General features: G+C 42.8%; 2 protein-coding genes across 10 annotated transcripts in view; both read right to left on the reverse strand.

Annotated features, from left to right (window-relative positions):
- Positions 1-11,496, reverse strand: part of LOC124012302 (sorting nexin-13-like) — a 29,873-nt gene extending 18,377 nt beyond the window's left edge. For 3 of the 9 annotated variants that reach the window (XM_046325772.1, XM_046325771.1, XM_046325769.1), the window contains exon 1: positions 10,988-11,258. In XM_046325772.1, the coding sequence (XP_046181728.1) occupies positions 10,988-11,038 (51 nt within the window). In that variant the 5' untranslated portion in view covers positions 11,039-11,258. Of the gene's footprint in view, positions 1-10,987; positions 11,261-11,336 lie in introns of those variants that run through there. The other 6 variants (XM_046325774.1, XM_046325773.1, XM_046325770.1 and 3 more) reach the window with 5 other exon arrangements.
- A 7,986-nt stretch (positions 11,497-19,482) lies between these two features.
- Positions 19,483-20,022, reverse strand: LOC124012250 (fer3-like protein). Its single transcript, XM_046325724.1, has one exon. The coding sequence runs from the start codon at positions 20,020-20,022 to the stop codon at positions 19,483-19,485; it is 540 nt and encodes a 179-aa protein (XP_046181680.1).
- Positions 20,023-20,987: the final 965 nt, after the last annotated feature.

Here is a 20,987-nt window from a genome sequence, read left to right on the forward strand (position 1 = left end):
TGTTATTGTCAGAGCAGGAAAAAGAAACTGCTGACCTCACTGCTAACGTCGCTAGCTCTCTCACTGCATCCTAACCCGATCTCACACAGCCTACAGCCTAACGCTAGCAAGCTAACTGCTAATGCTAGCACTTGTAATTTGTCAGGGCATAGACTCTACAAGGCATCGAAAGCCTTCCAAAGGGTAGCTGGCCCAGGAAACTGTTTAGTGTGAAAAAGCCAGCAATGTTGCCATTCTTGACACAATCAAACCGGTGTGCCTGGCACCTACTACCACACCCTGTTCAAAGGCACTTAAATATCTTGTCTTGCCTATTCACCCACTGAAATGGTGCGCACACACAGACACAGGCACACACAGACACAGGCACACACAGACACAGGCACACACAGACACAGGCACACACACACACTGGCACACACACACACTGGCACACACAGACACAGGCACACACAGACACAGGCACACACACACACACAATCCGTGTCTCAATTGTGTCCAGGCTTAAAAATCCTTCTTTAACCAGTCTCCTCCCCTTCATCGACACTGATTGAAGTGGATTTAACATGTGACATCAATAAGGGATCATAGCTTTCACCTGGATTCACCTGGGCAGTATATGTCATGAAAAGAGCAGGTGTTGCTTATGTTTTGTACACTTGTATAATGTCTTCTACGGAGAGAAGTTGTGATTCGCCCAGAAGAATCTACCGCCAACTACATCGAGTCACTATCAGTCAATAATTGTAAAGCTGTCCATTATTTAATGTTTTCCTTCTCTAGGTTTGTCCTGTGTAACTGCAAGCTTTACTTCGGGTGCTGAAATCCGTAGTTTTTGACAAAAGTAACATTTTAAGCAACCTCTGTTAGCAGAAGAGGAGGAGGACCCCGTCAAAAATCAGATGTTTTTGATTTGTCAGGGGAAACAGAGAAGGCTATTTATCAAAAACTATGGATTCAAAACTGACAACTCTATAGCAATCAGGACAAGCACAGGTACACAGTAAGCATTAAAGAATTGTATATATTTTATAAGTATTGAGTTACTGCATGTTTGAAGTCGCTAACTTCCTACTTCATTGGAAAACAGTGGAATACAGGGTGCAATTTGACAGACTACTACAGATTTCAGCACCCAAAGAAAAGCTTGCCGTTACAGACAAACAGATACAAGGTAAGCATAAAAATAATGGCCATTTTTACCAGTACTGGAGCACACTCTTCTGGGCGCATCACAACTTAAAGGACCAATGCAGTCAAAAAACATGATTTGCCAGTGTTTTTTTATATGTATATTTCCACACAGGTTGGAAGAATACTGTGAAATTGTGACAATTATGATAATGCCCTTTTAGTGTAAGAGCTGTTTGAAAAGTCTGCCTGAAATTTGAGCCTGTTTTGGTGGGATGGAGTTTTGGCCTGCCTGGTGACTAGTTAATAGACCAATAAGAAAGAGTTCCAAATCTCTCTACCAATAACTGCTAGTTCAGTTTCCCCCTCCCCAATCAGACCACTCCCAGACAGACCTAGCAAAATTCTTGCTTGAGAAATTGCTCTTTGCTAAGAAGCTATTTTGTTACTTTTTGACCATTTTAATTTAAAACAATCACTGTAATGTACTTAATTGTTACCCAGAAATGATTTGATATTGAGATTTTTTTAAACGGCTGCATTGGACCTCTGTAGAAGACATATGTTGGAGTTAAGTCGCTTAGCTACCGGTGACCCAGTTTCATGCGTACAAGCTAACTGCTAATGCTATGCTAGCTTTCTCACTGCATCATTTAGTCTCACACAGCCTAAATGCAGGCTAACACTAGCAAGCTTATGCTAGCAGACTCTGTACATAACCCAGTCTCCAGCAAACACTGGCACACATCCCACAGGCGAACAAGATACAACGGGTTTATTCATTACCACAGGTCATTAGCCTACATTGAGGGATTCTTCAGGCTACTTGAAAGACAGCTAAAGCTGGTCCGGAACCTATTTTGCATGAGGATTGTCTACCAGGGTCTAGATCACAGTTCATTTGTTTTGTTTACATTCTTCAGATGTTTGCTCTGAGAGCTAAAGTTTCCAGGAGTGCTAGGTGAAGTGATATGGGTGAGGCAGGTGTGTGTCCACCCACAGGAGTGTGGCAGTCACAGAGGGGGCACTCAGGTGGAATGTGGCACTCCAGGTGCAGGAAGGAAAATCGCAATAGGTGAGGTGAGAATGGCACTGTGTGTGTGTGTGTCACTAGAGGAAGCAGGCACTCCAGATGCAGGAAGGAAGGGAGAATTAGGCCATGGGGAGAATCTCAATTGCATACTCCTAGCATCCTCACTCCTCAAAACCCATTGGATGAGAAAGCCAGAGCCTCTGGCCTTCTCATCAAATGGGTTTGGAGGAGAGAGGATGCTTGGAGTATGCAATTGAGATTTTCCCATAGTTATCACAGACAGGTTACTGAAGGGAAGTGTACTGTTCACACAGGCCATGGGACAAGGACATCCCGGCTGACCAAACCTTCCCCTAAACCGGACAACGCTGGGTCAATTGTGTGTCGCCTCATGGGTCTCCTGGTCGCGGACAGCTGCGACACGGCCCGGGATCGAACCTTAGTCTGTAGTGATGGCTCAAGCACTGCAGTGCCTTAGACCTCTGCGCCACTCGGGAGGCCCAGCGACCTGACAATTTTATTTAGGAGCATCAGCGTTCCTAGAAAAATTAATTATTCTAGCTTTAATATCTAAAAATACTTTTCACTGTGGTCCTACATTTATTTATTTTCAACTTTGGGGCACACATGCTCCTTGTAACAAAGTTCAGCGTTGAGCCCTGGGACGGTAGGTCTCCAGGAACAGGTTCAGAGAGCTCTGCTATAAAGTATTGTGTGAAAGAAAGGAGGACCCCAGGGGAATAAACAAATAGAAAGTGATCTGTCCATGATCTGAGTCAGAGCCACCCTGCTGCTGATCCCTCCCACTGTAGAGCCACCCTGCTGCTGATCCCTCCCACTGTAGAGCCACCCTGCTGCTGATCCCTCCCACTGTAGAGCCACCCTGCTGCTGATCCCTCCCACTGTAGAGCCACCCTGCTGCTGATCCCTCCCACTGTAGAGCCACCCTGCTGCTGATCCCTCCCACTGTAGAGCCACCCTGCTGCTGATCCCTTCCACTGTAGAGCCACCCTGCTGCTGATCCCTCCCACTGTAGAGCCACCCTGCTGCTGATCCCTCCCACTGCTGATCCCTCTCACTGAAGAGCCTGATAGTGATCAGGATAACACTGTGAGCGGTCTGTCTATCACCTCAGGTCATCTACATTATATAGATAAAGTAGCTGAGGGAAGAGAACCATCAATACAGGAGGAAGGTTTATAAAGAAACTCAGCAAAAAAAGAAACGTTCTCTCACTGTCAACTGCGTTTATTTTCAGCAAACTTAGCATGTGTAAATATTTGTATGGATATAACAAGATTCAACAACAGACATAAACTGAACAAGTTCTACAGACATGTGACTAACAGAAATGGAATAATGTGTCCCTGAACAAAGGGGGGGGGTTCAAAAGTAACTGTCAGTATCTGGTGTGGCCACCAGCTGCATTAAGTACTGCAGTGCATCTCCTCATCATGGACTGCACCATATTTGCCAGTTCATGCTGTGAGATGTTACCTCACTCTTCCACCAAGGCACCTGTGGGGGGGGGGGGATGACCCTAGCCCTTTCCCTCCGATCCAACAGGTGCTCAATGGGATTGAGATCCGGGCTTGTCGCTGGCCATGGCAGAACATTGACATTTCTGTCTTGCAGGAAATCATGCACAGAATGAGCAGTATGGCTGGTGGCATTGTCATGCTGGAGGGTCATGTCAGGTTGAGCCTGCAGGAAGGGTACCACATGAGGGAGGAGGATGTCTTCCCTGTAACGCACAGCGTTGAGATGGCCTGCAATGACAACAAGCTCAGTCCGATGATGCTGTGACACACTGCCCCAGACCATGACGGACCCTCCACCTCCAAATCGATCCCACTCCAGAGTACAGGCCTCGGTGTAACGCTCATTACTTCAACGATAAACACAAATCCGACCATCACCCCTGGTGAGACCAATCCGCGACGTGTCAGTGAAGAGCACTTTTTGCCAGTCCTGCCTGGTCCAGCAACGGTGGGTTTGTGCCCATAGGCGACGATGTTGCCGGTGGGGACCTGTCTTACAACAGTCCTACAAGCCCTCAGTCCAGCCTCTCTCAGCCTGTTGAGGACAGTTTGAGCACTGATGGAGGGATTGTGCGTTCCTGGTGTAACTCGGGCAGTTGTTGTTGCCACCCTGTACCTGTCCCGCAGGTGTGTTGATCGGATGTACCGATCCTGTGCAGGTGTTACACGTGGTCTGCCACTGCGAGGACGATCAACTGTCTGTTCTGTCTCCCTGTAGTATGGTCTTAGGTGTTTCACAGTACGGACATTGCAATTTATTGCCCTGGCCACATCTGCAGTCCTCATGCCTCCTTGCAGCATGCCTAAGGCATCACACAGATGAGCTGGGACCCTGGGCATCTTTCTTTTGGTGTTTTTCAGAGTCAGTACAAAGGCCTCTTCAGTGTCCTAAGTTTTCATAACTGTGATCTTAATTGCCTACTGTCTGTAAGCTGTTAGTGTCTTAACAACCGTTCCACAGGTGCATGTTCATTAATTGTTTATGGTTCATTGAACAAGCATAGGAAACAGTGTTTAAACCATTTACAATGGATTGGGTAATGGGGACATACATAAATGGCAACAAAATAACTTTTGGGTCAGTGTGTGTGTTTCAACTATTTAACTGTACTAGAATGCTTAAAAGGACAGTAACATTTTAAATATCGGTATAGTTTTTTTTGGAAAGGAAAATATTGGATATCGGTATTTGCCAAAAATGTCATATCGGTGAATCACTCGTGCCGATGAAGATTTAGGGAAAAGTGCATTACTGTGGCTTGGAAACACAATGACATTTCAAAAGGAGGCAAATAATTAATAGGAAAAGCTTTTGTCATCATTGTTATGTCACCAGATTTCATTTAGATACAGTATAACTAATTAGCTAGCTAAGATTGAGGGGAGAGCACATTTCCAGAGGTCAGGACACTCACGCTTCTGTGTAAAAGCTGATGGTGGTGTTGAGTACTGCAGCAGTATTACAGCTATAACGACACACACTCGGGATATGTCTTGACCTTTCCAGGGGTCAGGGTGATGGTGTTGAGTAGTACAGCAGTATTACAGCTATAAGCGTCACACTAAGCAGGAGCTAGCAGCAGCATACTCTGAGTCATTCCAGCTTACACAGATTTAACATACACCATCTGTTCCAATCAACCACGCTGGATAGAGCCTGGCTATCCCTTACACAACTTTATATCACAAACACACACACGCGTGCGTGCAAAGTCGCACATTGTACAAGTGCACAATACACACACATAGCGTTTCCCCTCGCTCACATAATGAAACAAGCTTGTAAGTCCCTTGCTGCTAACACATTCACCTGAGAGTAAACAACAAAGTCATCATGGCCAAATAATAACACATGGCACTGACTACTGCATTACATTATTACAAACAGGGGAATTTAGAAACATTAGCTTGCACTGTACCATACGTATACTACAGTAGCTAATAGGATGGGCTGTCACAGCTAGGCCTATATTTCAGGATAAATCGCAAATTCTTCCCTAGACTAGCTCTGGTGAGAAGCAGCATACTAGCCAGGTATCATCAGAGACACAACCTACAGAATGTTACTCAGACACCCTAAAAGAGGAATGAACATACCGCAAACACTCTTGATTGTTAGACCCGCCTGGTATTCAGTCAATCGGGTCTTTATACTACTAACAACAGCAGGGATAAGGAGGCCTCTCCTTATTCACGAGGTGCCTGGCTGCTAGCAGACGTCCTTGACTTGACACACACACCCGTAATGGTGTTAGAGGGCCCATATGAGCGGGCCTGAGCTAGGGTTATCAGAGCACCAGCGTCACAGTGGAGCCGCCACGGAACAATCACTGTCTGAATATAGGGACAGACAGGTAGGCCAAGTTATGATATGGCTACAGACAGACAGAGAGGGACTAGTGGGAGAGAATACAATACGACAGCTCACCAGCCACAACAAAACAACTCGTCACAAATGATGCTTGTCTTCTGTGATAATGTACGGTAGCAAGAAGGTTCAGGAAAACCATTCCAACAGAAAGGGCTCAGACGTTTTAATAAAACTCCTCTCTGCCCACCATAGCCTCAGACAGCTGCGAAGAGTCTGCCCTATAGCTGCCTGTAGTCATGCCTGGCTGTCCTGTCTCTCATACACTCCACTGTATAATGGCCATCATTCAACCCGACAGTCCTCCCGGGACACTAATCGTCCTCCAATGACCCAAATTAAGAAGAAATAGTGTGCAAATCTAGGTGTATTCTCATAACTCGCAACCCACCTCAAGTGCCCAGGGCCCACTTTGGCTCCCGACCCATAGTTTAACAAACCCTGAGCTAGAGGATGACAGGGCTTATTAAACCACTACAGGGTTAACTTCTACTACTTACAGACTGCTCTAGCTGATCCACTCCTCCACTGACTTAAGAGAGCCTCCACTCACCAGTATACTACTGTACCAGACTACAGACTAGTGGAGACTGGAGAGGATGACGCAGGTGTTCACAAACACAAACTATCACAGGACTAGAGCTGAGGGTTCCATACAAGAGCTGAGGGTTCCAGAGCTGAGGGTTCCATACAAGAGCTGAGGGTTCCAGACTGAAGCAGCACAAAGCATTCCTTGTAAACTCCCTAATAAACAAAATCAGTTGTAGGACATTGCACAACTCCCCGCCACATGAAGTCACCCCATGCCCGGTATGTCAGTGAGGCAGGCATACAGGTTTCACTTCCCTTCCTTGCCACAGCCCCTGTGACCAATGGTAGTGACTGAGGGGTTAGGGGGTAATCAATCAAATTTATTTTATGAAGTCCTTTTTACATCAGCAGTTGTCACAAACTGCTATACAGATTAGAGGTCGACTGATTACGATTTTTCAACGCCGATACCGATTATTGGAGGACCCCCCCCACCCAAAAAAAAGCAGATACCGATTAATCGTCCAATTTATAAAAATATAAAAATAATTGTAATAATGACAATTACAACAATACTGAATGAACACTTATTTTAACTTAATATAACACATCAATAAAATCAATTTAGCCTCAAATAAATAATCAAACATGTTCAATTTGGTTTAAATAATGCAAAAACAAAGTGTTGGAGAAGAAAGTAAAAGTGCAATATGTGCCATGTAAGAAAGCTAACGTTTAAGTTCCTTGCTCAAAACATGAGAACATATGAAAGCTGGTGGTTCCTTTTAACATGAGTCTTCAATATTCCCAGGTAAGAAGTTTTAGGTTGTAGTTATTATAGGAATTATAGGACTATTTCTCTCTATACGATTTGTATTTCATATACCTTTGACTATTGGATGTTCTTACAGGCACTTTAGTATTGCCAGTGTAACAGTATAGCTTCCGTCCCTCTCCTCGCTCCTACCTGGGCTCGAACTAGGAACACATCAACAACAGCCACCCTCGAAGCAGCGTTACCCATGCAGAGCAAGGGGAACAACTACTCACCCCGCTATCTAGCTGGCCATGTCACATCGGTTACACCATTCTAATCTCGGGAGTTGATAGGCTTGAAGTCATAAACAGCTGCTGGCAAACGCACAAAAGTGCTGTTTGAATGAATGCTTACGAGCCTGCTGGTGCCTACCATCGCTCAGTCAGACTGCTCTATCAAATCATAGACTTAGTTATAACATGATAACACACAGAAATACGAGCCTTAAGTCATTAATATGGTCGAATCCGGAAACGATCATCTCGAAAACAAGACGTTTATTCTTTCAGTGAAATACAGAACCGTTCCGTATTTTATCTAACGGGTGGCTGTTACATTGCACAACCTTCAATGTTATGTCATAATTACGTAAAATTCTGGCAAATTAGGCGGCCCAAACTGTTGCATTTACACTGACTGTGTGCAATGAACGCAAGAGAAGTGACACAATTTCACCTGGTTAATATTGCCTGCTAACCTGGATTTATTTTAGCTAAATATGCAGGTTTAAAAATATATACTTCTGTGTATTGATTTTAAGAAAGGCCTTGATGTTTATGGTTAGGTACACATTGGAGCAACGATACGTACCGCATCGATTATATGCAACGCAGGACAAGCTAGATAAACTAGTAATATCATCAACCATGTGTAGTTAACTAGTGATTATGATTGATTGATTTTTATAAGATAAGTTTAATGCTAGCTAGCAACGTACCTTGGCTTACTGCATTCGCGTAACAGGCAGGCTCCTAGTGGAGTGCAATGAGAGGCAGGTGGTTAGAGCGTTGGACTAGTTAACTGTAAGGTTGCAAGATTGAATCCCTGAGCTGACAAGGTAAAAATCTGCCCCTGAACAAGGCAGTTAACCCGCTGTTCCTAGGCCGTCATTGAAAATAAGAATGCCTTCTTAACTGACTTGCCAAGTTAAATAAAGGTGTAAAAAATAATAATAATAGTAAATCGGCCAAATCGGTGTCCAAATATACCGATCTCCGATTGTTATGAAAACTTGAAATCGCCATTTCGATTAATCGTCAACCTCTAATACAGATACCCAGCCTAAAACCCCAATCAGCAAGCAATGCCGATACAGAAGCACAGTGGCTATGAAAGACTCCCTGGAAAGCCAGGAATGTAGTAAGAAACCTAGAGAGGAATCAGGCTCTGAGGGGTGGCCAGTCCTTTTCTGGCTAAGAGGTCAGGGGTTAGCGAATGCATGTTTCAACTTTGTCAGCAGCACAGCCCCCTTGGCCTCCAAGACAGTCAGGAGTTACTGACATTGGGTGAGGGGTTAGGGTTTAATGAGTGAGGGGTTAGTAATTGAGGGATTAGCTCAGAACATTAAAAAGCTCTCTGAGAAAGTGAGTGGAGCTCCCAGAGGGGAGTGAGGGAGCTGGGCTGAGCGGGGCTGAGCAGGGCTGGGAGGCCTCAGTATGATGGATACTGGGCTCCGTGCTCCTCCTGCTCCTATAGAACTACACTGTGACCTGGGCCAGTTAAAGTTCCCTATTAGGGTGACCTTAGACTGATGCAGGCTGCGCGTGCGTGGGCAGAGCAGTTCTGATGGACTGACGCCTCGCTGTCACTAAGCCTTGATTAAGACATACTAATGAGATTTAGCTGTGAGAGAAACACATATCCTTGAGGGTGCATATTACACTGTAAGACCAGTTACACCACAACAGCCAACTCCCTTCAGTCAGCCTGGCTACTGTGCTCCAGGTTGTGTTCAGGTTGTGACTGGTTAACTCTAAAGGTTAGAGACAAGAATGCTGTTTTATACCTGGGTGTGATATCTAGCACAACACAATGCCCTCTTTCTTCCATAACATCCCAGATTAACTGGAGACAATGTGCCATGTCAGCCACAACTTAAACTTACCCCAGTGAGGTCATATAGACCTGATAGTAATCAGAGTTAGGGGGCAGCAGGTAGACTACTATTTAGAGCATTGGGCCATTAAATGAAAGGTTGCTGGATCGAATCCCCGAGATGACAAGGTAAAAATCTGTCGTTGAACTGCCCCTGAACAAGGCAGTTAACCCACTGTTCCCCGGTAGGCCATCATTGTAAATAAGAATTTGTTTTGTACTGACTTGCCTAGTTATACACACACACACACACACACACACACACACACACACACACACACACACACACACACACACACACACACACACACACACACACACACACACACACACACACACACACACACACACACACACACACGGAGAGGGACTTACTATAAGCAGTAGCGCTATAAAATACCTCCCTGCAGAGACCAAGGAGATATAGTCTAACATAGATTAGGCCTACCACACCGGGCAGAGACACACACACCATAGGTCTCCAACATAGGAAGGGCCTTGATACTAAGGTAAAACTGTTGGATATTTACATGGTAGGTAGACCTAGTTACCAGAGAACTGTAGGGGCCTATATAGAGAGTTGCTTTATAAGCAGTTATAACTACATTACCGGTAAGTAGTCTAGTCAAACAGACCAGGCTCAATGGGAGTAGAGCATTATCTTTAGATAGAACCCTTGGAATGGAAAACACTGTCAATTTAGACAATCCAGATTAGAGTAATGAGAAGTACTGCTGAACGAACACAACTCCCAATTCCACATGACAGGCAGTCATTTACACATCCATTTCAGACACCGGTCTGATCTGGATAGAAACTTGACTAGCCCCATTTAAAGGAACAGGAAGTGGGGCTGGATAGAAACTCTTACTTATTACCCCTTTGATGAGAACTGTAGCTACTTTGCATGTAGCTAGCTAGCTAAATTAAATACCATAGGAAATGCAGTTGCAGCCGCATAGGCATAATTGGAACACATAGCTAGCCTACATAACAGATTTTATGACAGAAGGTACCAGCAACTTGACTGGTGACAGTTCCAGGTGTAAGCCAGATAATGTAATGAAGGGGCAGGCAGACTAAACGTCACGTATTTACCAAAATGTAGCTGGCCAACATCAAAATGGCTAATGTTACACACAGAACAGGGCAAAACAGTAACAAGTAACTTAACTACTTAGATAGCTAGTAAGTTGGTTAAATATGTCAAATCAGAAAGACACATAGCTAGTTAGCTAACTCTGATAAGGTTGTGCTATAACATTATCTAACGTTACTGATTAACATTACTAAAGTTAGCTAACGTTACTAGTATTTAGCAGGCTAAGTTATATTGCTAGGAGGCAAATGGGGCAATTGACATCGATGTTGCTAGCCACCTAGCCCAAGAATGTACTATTGAATGGGCTAGCCACCAGCTAACTAGGCAGCTAGTTAATAACTACTTTGGGACGCGCCCATTCCATTCTCACCTGAATCAGTTGAGCTGAAGAGATTCTCCTGTTAGCAACGTCGTTACTCATAATAATGTAAACGCATAACGTTGGTTATTCCACCTAGCCAGAGAGCTTATTCCAGCACGGTATTGTCACCAAGGATAACTTCAGCTCATCGTATTAGCTATCTAATCCTGGACTAACTGACAGAGCAAGGAGTTTTTTTTTTCAAAACAGACAAGCCTGTCGGTGCTCATCGTCCAATGTTTACCTGTGGTCGGATGCTAAACGGCTAGCTAGCTGTTTGGCTGCTGTCACTCAACGCTGTCACTGCCCAGCGCGGAAAACAAACTATAGACTCGCCTTGAAGCGAGTATGAACTTACCTCTGCAAACATCGTTTACAATGTTGTAGATGTCGTAGCTTGGGGCTAAACCCGCCACATTGTACAAGGCACAAATATATGGATTTTCTGGTTTAAAAGCGGTTGTATCTCCACTCTCCGTAGTCTCTTCGGAGAGTCGCCATGTTGCACAAGCTTTACGTCTCCGGCACCCCTTTTCTCGACGTCGCTCTCTCATTGGCTGAAAAGGGTTATGATGCATGCAAAACACCCGTGACTGGGTGTTGTTGAATCTACAAACATTCTCATCTACTACTTTAACAATTGCGACTGAGCCAAATATTTTCTCTGAAACACATAATCAACATTTATGATTGTATGTTATATTCCGTGGGAAAATAGAATGTCTGCTACTGTTTTGCAGATAGGCGGGCCCACAACATTGTTTGATGGACTGCATACACGACAGCGACCTATGAAAATGTAGTAAAGCCTATCTCTCTCTCTCAACATACAATCAATTAAAGTTACAAATAACTATCAAGTGCATGATTGACAAGTGGTTGAACGCCAGAGGAGGCAGGTGGGAGCTATAGGAGGACGGGCTCATTGTAATGGCAGAAATTGAATAAATGGAACAGTATCAAACACATGGACACCACATGTGGTTTCCATACCAGCCTCTGTTGACAACTAGCCATCTAACCTGCAGAGCGAGAGAATCACATGATTGATCAGTGACTGACCAGTTACCACATAGATGCATTATTCAGGGTCCCACTGGTAACATTGGCTATACCTTACACCTTTGTATGCTGGCACTAGAGAGAGAGAGAGGAGAGAGAGAGTCCAGAAAAGAGCTGTTAAATTCTAGCACCACCTAAAAGCTAGTGATTCCCAAACCTTCCATAACAAAGCCATCACATACAGAGAGATGAACCTGGAGAAGAGTCCCCTAAGCAAGCTGGTCCTGGGGCTCTGTTCACAAAACACAAACAGAGCCCTAGGACAGCAACATAATTAGAGCCAACCAAAAACAAAAATATAATTACTTGACACATTGGAAATAATTTACAAAAAAAACAAAGCAAACTAGAACGCTATGTGGCCCTAAACAGAGAGTACACAGTGGCAGAATACCAGACCATTGACCCAAATGTAAGGAAAATGTGAGCTGCACCTCCTGACCTCCTGCCAAATGTATGACCATATTAGAGACACATATTTCCCTCGCATTACACAAATCCACTAAGAATTTAAAAACAAACCCAATTTTGATGAACTCCCATATCTATCTCCCATATCCACAGCAGCAAGACTTGTGGCCTGTTGCCTCAAGAAAAGGTCAACCAGTGAAGAACAAACACCATTGTAAATAAAACCCATATTTATGTTGATTTATTTTCCATTTTGTACTTCAACTATTTGCACATTGTTACAACACTGTATATAGACATAATATGACATTTGAAATACTTTTATTATTTTGGAACTTCTGTGAGTGTAATGTTTACTGTTCATTTTTATTGTTTATTTCACTTTTGTTTATTATCTACTTCACTTGCTTTGGCAAAGTTAACATATGTTTCCCATGCCAATAAAGCCCTTGAATATAATGTAATTTAATTGAGAGAGAGAGAGAGTCAGAGAGAGTCAGAGAGAGAGAGAGAGAGATCACAGAGACAGAGAGATGCACAACACAATTAGAGCCAACCAAATCATGAGAAAACAAAAAGATAGTTTCTTGACATATTGGAAAGTATTAACAAAAAATCAAAGCAAACTAGAATGCTATTTGGCCCTAAACAGAGAGTACACAGTGGCAGATCACTGTGAGTGATCCAAAAAAAAGGAAAGCTTTCACTATGTACACAGTCAGTGAGCATAGCCTTGCTATTGAGAGAGGCTGCCGTTGGTCGACCTGGCTCTCAAGAGAATACAGGCTATGTGCACACTTCCCACAAAATGAGGTGGAAACTGAGCTGCACTTCCTAACCTCCTGCCAAATGTATGACCATATCAGAGACACATATTTCCCTCAGATTACACAGACCCACATTTTTTTTAAACCAATCCAATTTTGATATCAGACCGGTGCTGCCACAAGAAAAGGTCAACCAGTGAAGAACAAACACCATTGTCAATACAACCCATATTTATGTTTATTTATTTTCACTTTTGTACTTGAACTATTTGTACATTGTTACAACACCGTATTTAGACATGATATTACATGTTAAATGCCTCTATTCCTTTGGAACTTTTGTGAGTGTAATGTTTACTGTTCATTTTGTATTGTTTATTTCACTTTTGTTTATTATCTATTTCACCTGCTTTGGCAATGTAAACATATTTTTCCCATGTCAATAAAGCCATTTTAATTGAATGAATAGAGTGAGGATGCTTACCTCTTTCCAGGTGGGCAGGGCCCCAGCAGGGTCACACAGTAAGCAGGGGTGGAGTTGAATATAGTCCCAGGCTCTGCTGCCAGCACCAGGGAGGTAAGCCACATACTAATTAGGGTCAAAGTAGATGTCATGCAAAACTACAAATCCCTACAAGCTCCTGCACGTCATCTCTAGCTAACACCTTTGCTAACAGGTATTCTGTCAATTTAGTCATTAGATAGTTCATCCAGAGATTCTTACCTTCAGCAGTCTCGACCAGATCATCATGGCATTTGTGGTTCTTTATGACACCCACATTAGCAACTAATTAGCATTTCATTTTGGGGAAATAAATACAGGCGAATACATTGACAAAAGTCACTATATCCTAGAGAGATTTGCACGGTTATCAAAACATCCCACCAGGGTCAGTCTAAACTAAATACAACCCTTCTAAAATCCCCTATGGGAAAAATGAATGGTGAAAAAATTATTAAAACCATTTCCCTGTTTGACCATTAGGTTTTATGGGTATTACGACTCATACTGTGGTACTGCAATTTTCGTCTTCTACTATTTCTATGAGTTGTCAAACAAACTGAAAGTGTGCACACTGCCACCTAGAGTGTGTGGTTTGCACAGGTATAAAGCCAAGGTTGGTGATTACCTGCTACCTGGAGTTATGGAATGTTTCCTCATGAGGATAATTCATTGTTTGATCCCTCCTGGTGACCATGGGTCCGTATCCACAAAGCGTCTCAGAATAGAACATTTGTCTTAAGTGCTGAGAATAGAGACGTTTTATTCATACTCTTAATGGTAAAAACAAAAAAACAATGTATGAAGCCTCTTTAGTCATAAGAGTCCCACCTAGTCGACAGATATTTAGGACACTTCATGCCTATACATTTGGCAAATTAAGGCATCTAGGGGTTCTGTTAACTTTGATTGAGTTTAATGAAAATTATAGACCTTTCAAAAGTTTTATGCAGCAGTCCTTCTGTAGCTCAGTTGGTAGAGCATGGCGCTTGTAACGCCAGGATAGTGGGTTCGATCCCCGGGACCACCCATACGTAGAATGTATGCACACATGACTGTAAGTCGCTTTGGATAAAAGCGTCTGCTAAATGGCATATATATTATTGGCAAGTGACTTGATGCCTACAGTGTCAAAGCAATTTAGAGTTGTTAAAACGGGAGTGACGAGCGTATTGATATAACTGTAATGTTGTCCAAATTCCACTTGTAACAACCATCAGAATTGGTTAAACAAAAGGTTATGCATGCCAACATATTAGATAATAGAGTAGGTAAAGTGATCAAAAATTACATCAAACGTTTTTCCAATTGCAAAATTTGATGTACAGTCACATTCACTGTGGTTGTCTGAAGTGTGCTATAGAGTTCACAGTTGGCGATGCCTTACCGTGATTGGTTATTTCCCATCATTTGCAACAATGTCAATGAGCGTCATCCTGATCTTTGTTTTACCTCAAGCTGTCCTGGGGCGGCAGGTAGCCTAGTAGTTAGAGCATTGAGCCAGTAACTGAATGGTTGCTGGTTCATAATCCCTGAGCTGACAAGGCAAACATCTGTAATTCTGCCCCTGAACAAGGTAGTTAACCCATTGTTCACTGGTAGGCTGTCATTGTAGATAAGAATTTGTTCTTAACTGACTTTCCTGTTTATATGTATTCCTGGCTCAAAGTTTGTCTAGCCACATAATCCTAAAACCTACGCTGAGCTGGGATTTATTGTTGTCTTAAAAGAGGTTTTAACAGGATTCCTAGGACCTTTTCTGAGATGTAGTTGACTACTTCAAATTGGTGAAAGTCATCAGTGGCGCTGTCCATGCATTTGGGCACTAGAGTCAGCTTCTATCTCAGCTTCTATCTCAGCTTCTATCTCAGCTTCTATCTCAAGGCCATCAGACTGTTAAACAGCCGTCACTAACAATGAGTGGCTGCTGCCAACATACTGACTCAACTCTAGCCTCTTTAATAATGGACAAATTGATGTAATCAATTTATCACTAGCCACTTTAAACAATGGCACTTTATATAATGTTTACATACCCTACATTACTCATCTCATATGTATATACTGTACGCTATACCATCTAATGCATCTTGCCTATGCCGTTCGGCTATCACTCATTAATATATTTTTATGTACATATTCGTATTCATTCCTTTACATTTGTGTGTATAAGGTAGTTGTTGTGAAATTGTTAGGTTACATTACTTGTTAGATATTACTGCATGGAGTAAAAAAAAAAACATGCAATGCTAGCTCCATTATGGTGGCACAGTGGACTTATTCCATAGATAGAGAACAGGAGATCATTGATTTGATTCTCACTGATGCTGTGCCACAATAAATGTTTGCATGATTAATGCCTAAGAAAATTCCTTTCCATGTGTTCTATCTGTGATTGGAGTTCAAAAAAGTTGGCCTAAACTGGCAGTGTTATTAACAGTCTTATTTAAACATGTTCTCAGAACTTTATTTAATTACTTTCAAATAACCTATCATTTCCATTCTCAGAAAGTTAATAAAACCTTCCAGGAGAACTTTCAGGGAATCAGAACCTCCCTGTAACCTAAACATTCCCAGAACAGGTGACATTTTCACTTTCGTTCTCAAAAGGTTCGAGTTCACTGGTCAGGAAACGTGTAGTTTTGTTCGCCGAACAAATGAGAAACCAAACACTTAAGTTCCCACAACTTCCAAGGAACCAAATGTGCTAGCTGGGATATGACCTATTCCGCACCACTGTACTAAAAGACAAGCCAGGGAGAATATCAGCCATTTCTATAGGAACAGAGGAGGATAAACAGCAGTTTTTACATAGCCTAAGTTTGGCTGTTTATTTTGCTTTGTTCTAAGGTATGCGGCTAAGTGATTCTGACCCCCCTTCTGGGACCCCGTGAGAGTGGATAAGGTTAAAAAGCAAGCCGGCTAATGGAGCTCACAGGGCGGTTCCAAGCTCACAGCAGGTCACTGATGCGGTGGACGGGAGGAGCGCAATGCAAACATTGGATGTGCGTGGAGGAGAAAGGCACAGAGAGTGAACCCCACGTGAGTGCGCACGCACACACACACACACACACACACACACACACACACACACACACACACACACACACACACACACACACACACACACACACACACACACACACACACACACACACACACACACACACACACACACACACACACACACACACACACACACACACACACACACACACAGGGCCCAAACTATACTTTGTCATATGAGTTTGTCATAAGACCACCCACATCAATAAATTCCGCAATATAACCCACAAATGGATCATGAATGAATGGTATAGTTTTGTTTTCTAATGGAAAATGAGAAAGACTAAACATTCATGTCCTTTAATAATTATGCAAATTAGCCATTTGTGACAATCACAGAAACTTTTTAGGTTGAGGTTGGTATCCTGTATAGACACAGAAACCTTTTAAGTTGAGGTTGGTATCCTGTATAGACACAGAAACCTTTTAAGTTGAGGTTGGTATCCTGTATAGACACAGAAACCTTTTAAGTTGAGGTTGGTATCCTGTATAGACACAGAAACCTTTTAAGTTGAGGTTGGTATCCTGTATAGACACAGAAACCTTTTAAGTTAAGGTTGGTATCCTGTATAGACACAGAAAACTGGTGTTACTGAAAGGCCTTCAATAATAAATGTGCATGGGCATTAGGCCTATACAGTGCCTTCAAATATTCATACCCTGTGACTTATTCCACATTTTGTTGTGTTTCAGCCAGAATTCAAAATGGATTAAATAGTTGTTTTGTTTCTCTCACCCATCTACACATAATACCCCATAATGACAAAGTGAAAACACGTTTTTAGATTTTTGTTTTACATTTATTGAAAATTAAATACATAAATGTCTCATTTACATAAATGTTCACATCCCTGAGTCAATATTTTGTAAAAGCACCATAGGCAGCGATTACAGGAGTCTTTCTGGGAAAGTCTCTAAGATGTGCAACATTTGCCCATTATTCTTTGCAAAATTCTTCAAGCTCTGTAAAATGTGTTGTTGATTATTGCTATTCAACCATTTTCAGGTCTTGCCATAGATTTTCAAGTAGATTTAAGTCAAAACTGTAACTCAGCCACTCAGAAACATTCACTGTCTTCTTGGTAAGTAACTCCAGTGTAGATTTGACCTTGTGTTTTAGGTTATTGTCCTGCTGAAAGGTGAATTAATCTCCCAGTGTTTGTTGATAAGCAGACTGAAGTTTGCCTCCAGGAATTTGCCTGTGATTGGCTCTGTCCCATTTCTTTTTTATCCTGGAAAACTACCCAGTCCTTAACGATTACAAGCATACCCATAACCTCTCTGGTCTTTGTGGTAGAATCTGTGTTTGAAATTCACTGCTCGACTGAGGGACCTTACAGATAATTGTATGTGTTTGGTAAAGAGATGAGGTAGTCATTTAAAAATCATGTTAAACACTCTTTTAGTCAATGAAACTTATTATGGGACTTCTTAAGCAAAGTGTTACTCCTGAACATATTTAGCCTTGCCATAAAAAGGGGTTGAATACTTATTGACTCAAGACATTTCAGCTTTTCATTTTTTATTCATTTGTAAACATTTTGAAAAAACATAATTCCATTTTGACATTATGGGGTATTGTGTGTAGACCAGGGACCAACAAATCTAAATGTAATCAATTTTAAATTCACGCTGAATCACAACAAAATATGGAAAAAGACAAGGGATACTTTCTAAAGCGACTGTATTGGCCATTAGGTGGCGGACTCTCTCCTATAAAAGGAGGAGAGAGGGCTAAGTTGCTGACCCGGGCATTCCACACACACACACTCCCACCCACAAACACAAACACACACAGTGGGTTCTGACGAGGTAACTTTTCCCTAAGTGGAAAATCCAGAGGAGGCTGGTGTGAGGATTATAGGAGAATGTGCTTATTGTAATGGCTGGAGTGGTATATATGGAACGGAGTCAAACATGTGGTTTCCATATGTTTGATGTGTTTGATACCATTCCATTGATTCCATGCCAGCCATTCTAATGAGCCCGTCCTCCTATTGCTCCTCCCACCAGCCTCCTCTGGGTAAATCTCTCTAATCACCCTCCTATCCAACATTTTTATCTCTACCCTGAAACCCTCTCATACAATTAGCACCTCGATAGATACATAAACATGAGAAGGAAATCTGTCCCACTCTGGATCCCCTTATTGTGCACAGACTAACCCCGTTGGGTTGGATCCTGTTGTTCCCTCCCCTAAACCCACATATTTTTTTATAACATCAGTTAAGTTTTCTAATCTCTTTGATTCCCCATTATAATTAAATCCATGAAAATCAACCCAGTTTTACATATTAAAACAAAACAAGTGTTTTTTGTTGTTGCTCTGGTACACATCATTTCACTTGGGATAATGTTAATAACAAATTTCTTCAACACTATAAAAACAGCATAAATAGCTACTTGATATTAAATGTATATATGTTAATTGACAACCATAGCCCCATTCTAAAACGTTATATTCCATAAATAGATATGATATAATTAATGTAATCAAACTGAATATCTGATCAATTAACCAATTAATCAATCAATCTGGTTCTGATCACCCTGATAGATCAGGTCATGTGTTCTCTGACAGGTCTGTCACGAAGGGGTTGTAAACGATGCCGAGGTGAAGCATCAATCAAACTAACCAGTCTGACTAATCGACCTGGTTCTGATCACCCTGATGGATCTATGTGATCCTGATCAGGTCAGGTGTTCTCTAACAGGTCCGTCATGAAGGAGATGTAAACGATGGCGAGGCGGAGCGTCTCGATGCGTGACAGCCTCTTCTCGTAAGCAAAGGTCGGCACTTTTCTCCGCAGCTCGTCAAATGCCTCGTTGAGACTGAACATCCTCTTCCTCTCCCGGACGTTCGCCGCCTGACGCTGGCCCACATTGATCACACGCCTCCGCTTCGACCGCCCGGTGTGTGTGTCTGAGGTGTGTGTGTGAGATGTGTGTGAGAAAGAGCCTGGGCTGTAATAGGTGTAGGCAGATGTGCTCCCTGTGGCCATCTCATGCAGGGGATGTCCGTGTCCGGTTTGTTCCCCCTCGGTTGTACCTGTTTCCCGGTGGCTCCCGTTAACATAGGAGAGGTTGTAGTACCGGCCCCGGTAGCCAGTGACTGGGAGAAAGCTGTCCATAAGCTGTTTTGAACCCGAAGTGGACTTTGGGTGAATCTCCATGAGGTTTATATCACTGACAAAGTCATACAGTGCCGAGTCCCCAAGACGGCCCTGCCTCTCCATTTATAACACACACACACACACACACACACACACACACACACACACACACACACACACACACACACACACACACACACACACACACACACACACACACACACACACACACACACACACACACACACACACACACACACACACACACACACACACACACACACACACACACACACACACACACACACACACACACACACACACACACACACACACACACACACACACACACACACACACACCTACTCACGACTCTTCAAGGCTTCAGCAGCCTCTCTGTCTGGAGGGAGGGTTCATTTAATGAATATATAGTCCTGTTACTTTAGGAACTCAGTCAAGCACAATAATCTATAATCTGAGCCGTGACTAGATTAGGGTCTGGCTCCATGAAGGTAAACGCTCCAACACCATTCACTTTAAGCCTGATGATAACCGGACACAGTTGCCTGCCTTGGTTGTGGTGGAAGACATCAATCCTCCTACCGTTATTCCAGATTTTCAAATCCTATGTAGGCAGTTGGGGTCAAAGGTCATGAGTTTAATTTAAAAAGTGTAGTAAAATCTTTTTGCCAAAATATTGGATGAAAGACACACCAATCTTGTTTAATGTTCTTGTTATGATTTTTGAATAGCTGTCCAGTCTCCACCTGAGATTTCTAAATCCTGTCAGGCTACGAATGGGTGCGTTCCGAGTTCCTCTTTGGCTCGAGTCCAACCGCCAAACCGTCATCTGTCCTGCTGTTTTAATAAATCCCTTCTCTCTTCTCCCCCAGCGCCACGCCTTTCATGTCCTTATACTTCTAAATGGAGTCCATTTCAGAAGTGAACTGTGAGCTGATCTCCATGTTAGTGAACTGAGCTGGAGAGGAGAGTTGTAGCCTCAGGTCGGGTCCACCATTTGATGTGTTGTTCGTCTGAACGCTTCAAGCATTAATGAGGTAGTGAAGAGGAGAGCCAGTCCAACCTGA

Source organism: Oncorhynchus gorbuscha, linkage group LG24, assembly GCF_021184085.1.
Source record: "Oncorhynchus gorbuscha isolate QuinsamMale2020 ecotype Even-year linkage group LG24, OgorEven_v1.0, whole genome shotgun sequence".
In the NCBI taxonomy this organism is placed as follows: Eukaryota; Metazoa; Chordata; class Actinopteri; order Salmoniformes; family Salmonidae; genus Oncorhynchus; species Oncorhynchus gorbuscha.

Bases quoted from the DNA above. Each gene is read 5' to 3' on its own strand.
- LOC124012250 (XM_046325724.1), bottom strand. From the start codon at position 20,022: ATGGAGAGGCAGGGCCGTCTTGGGGACTCGGCACTGTATGACTTTGTC.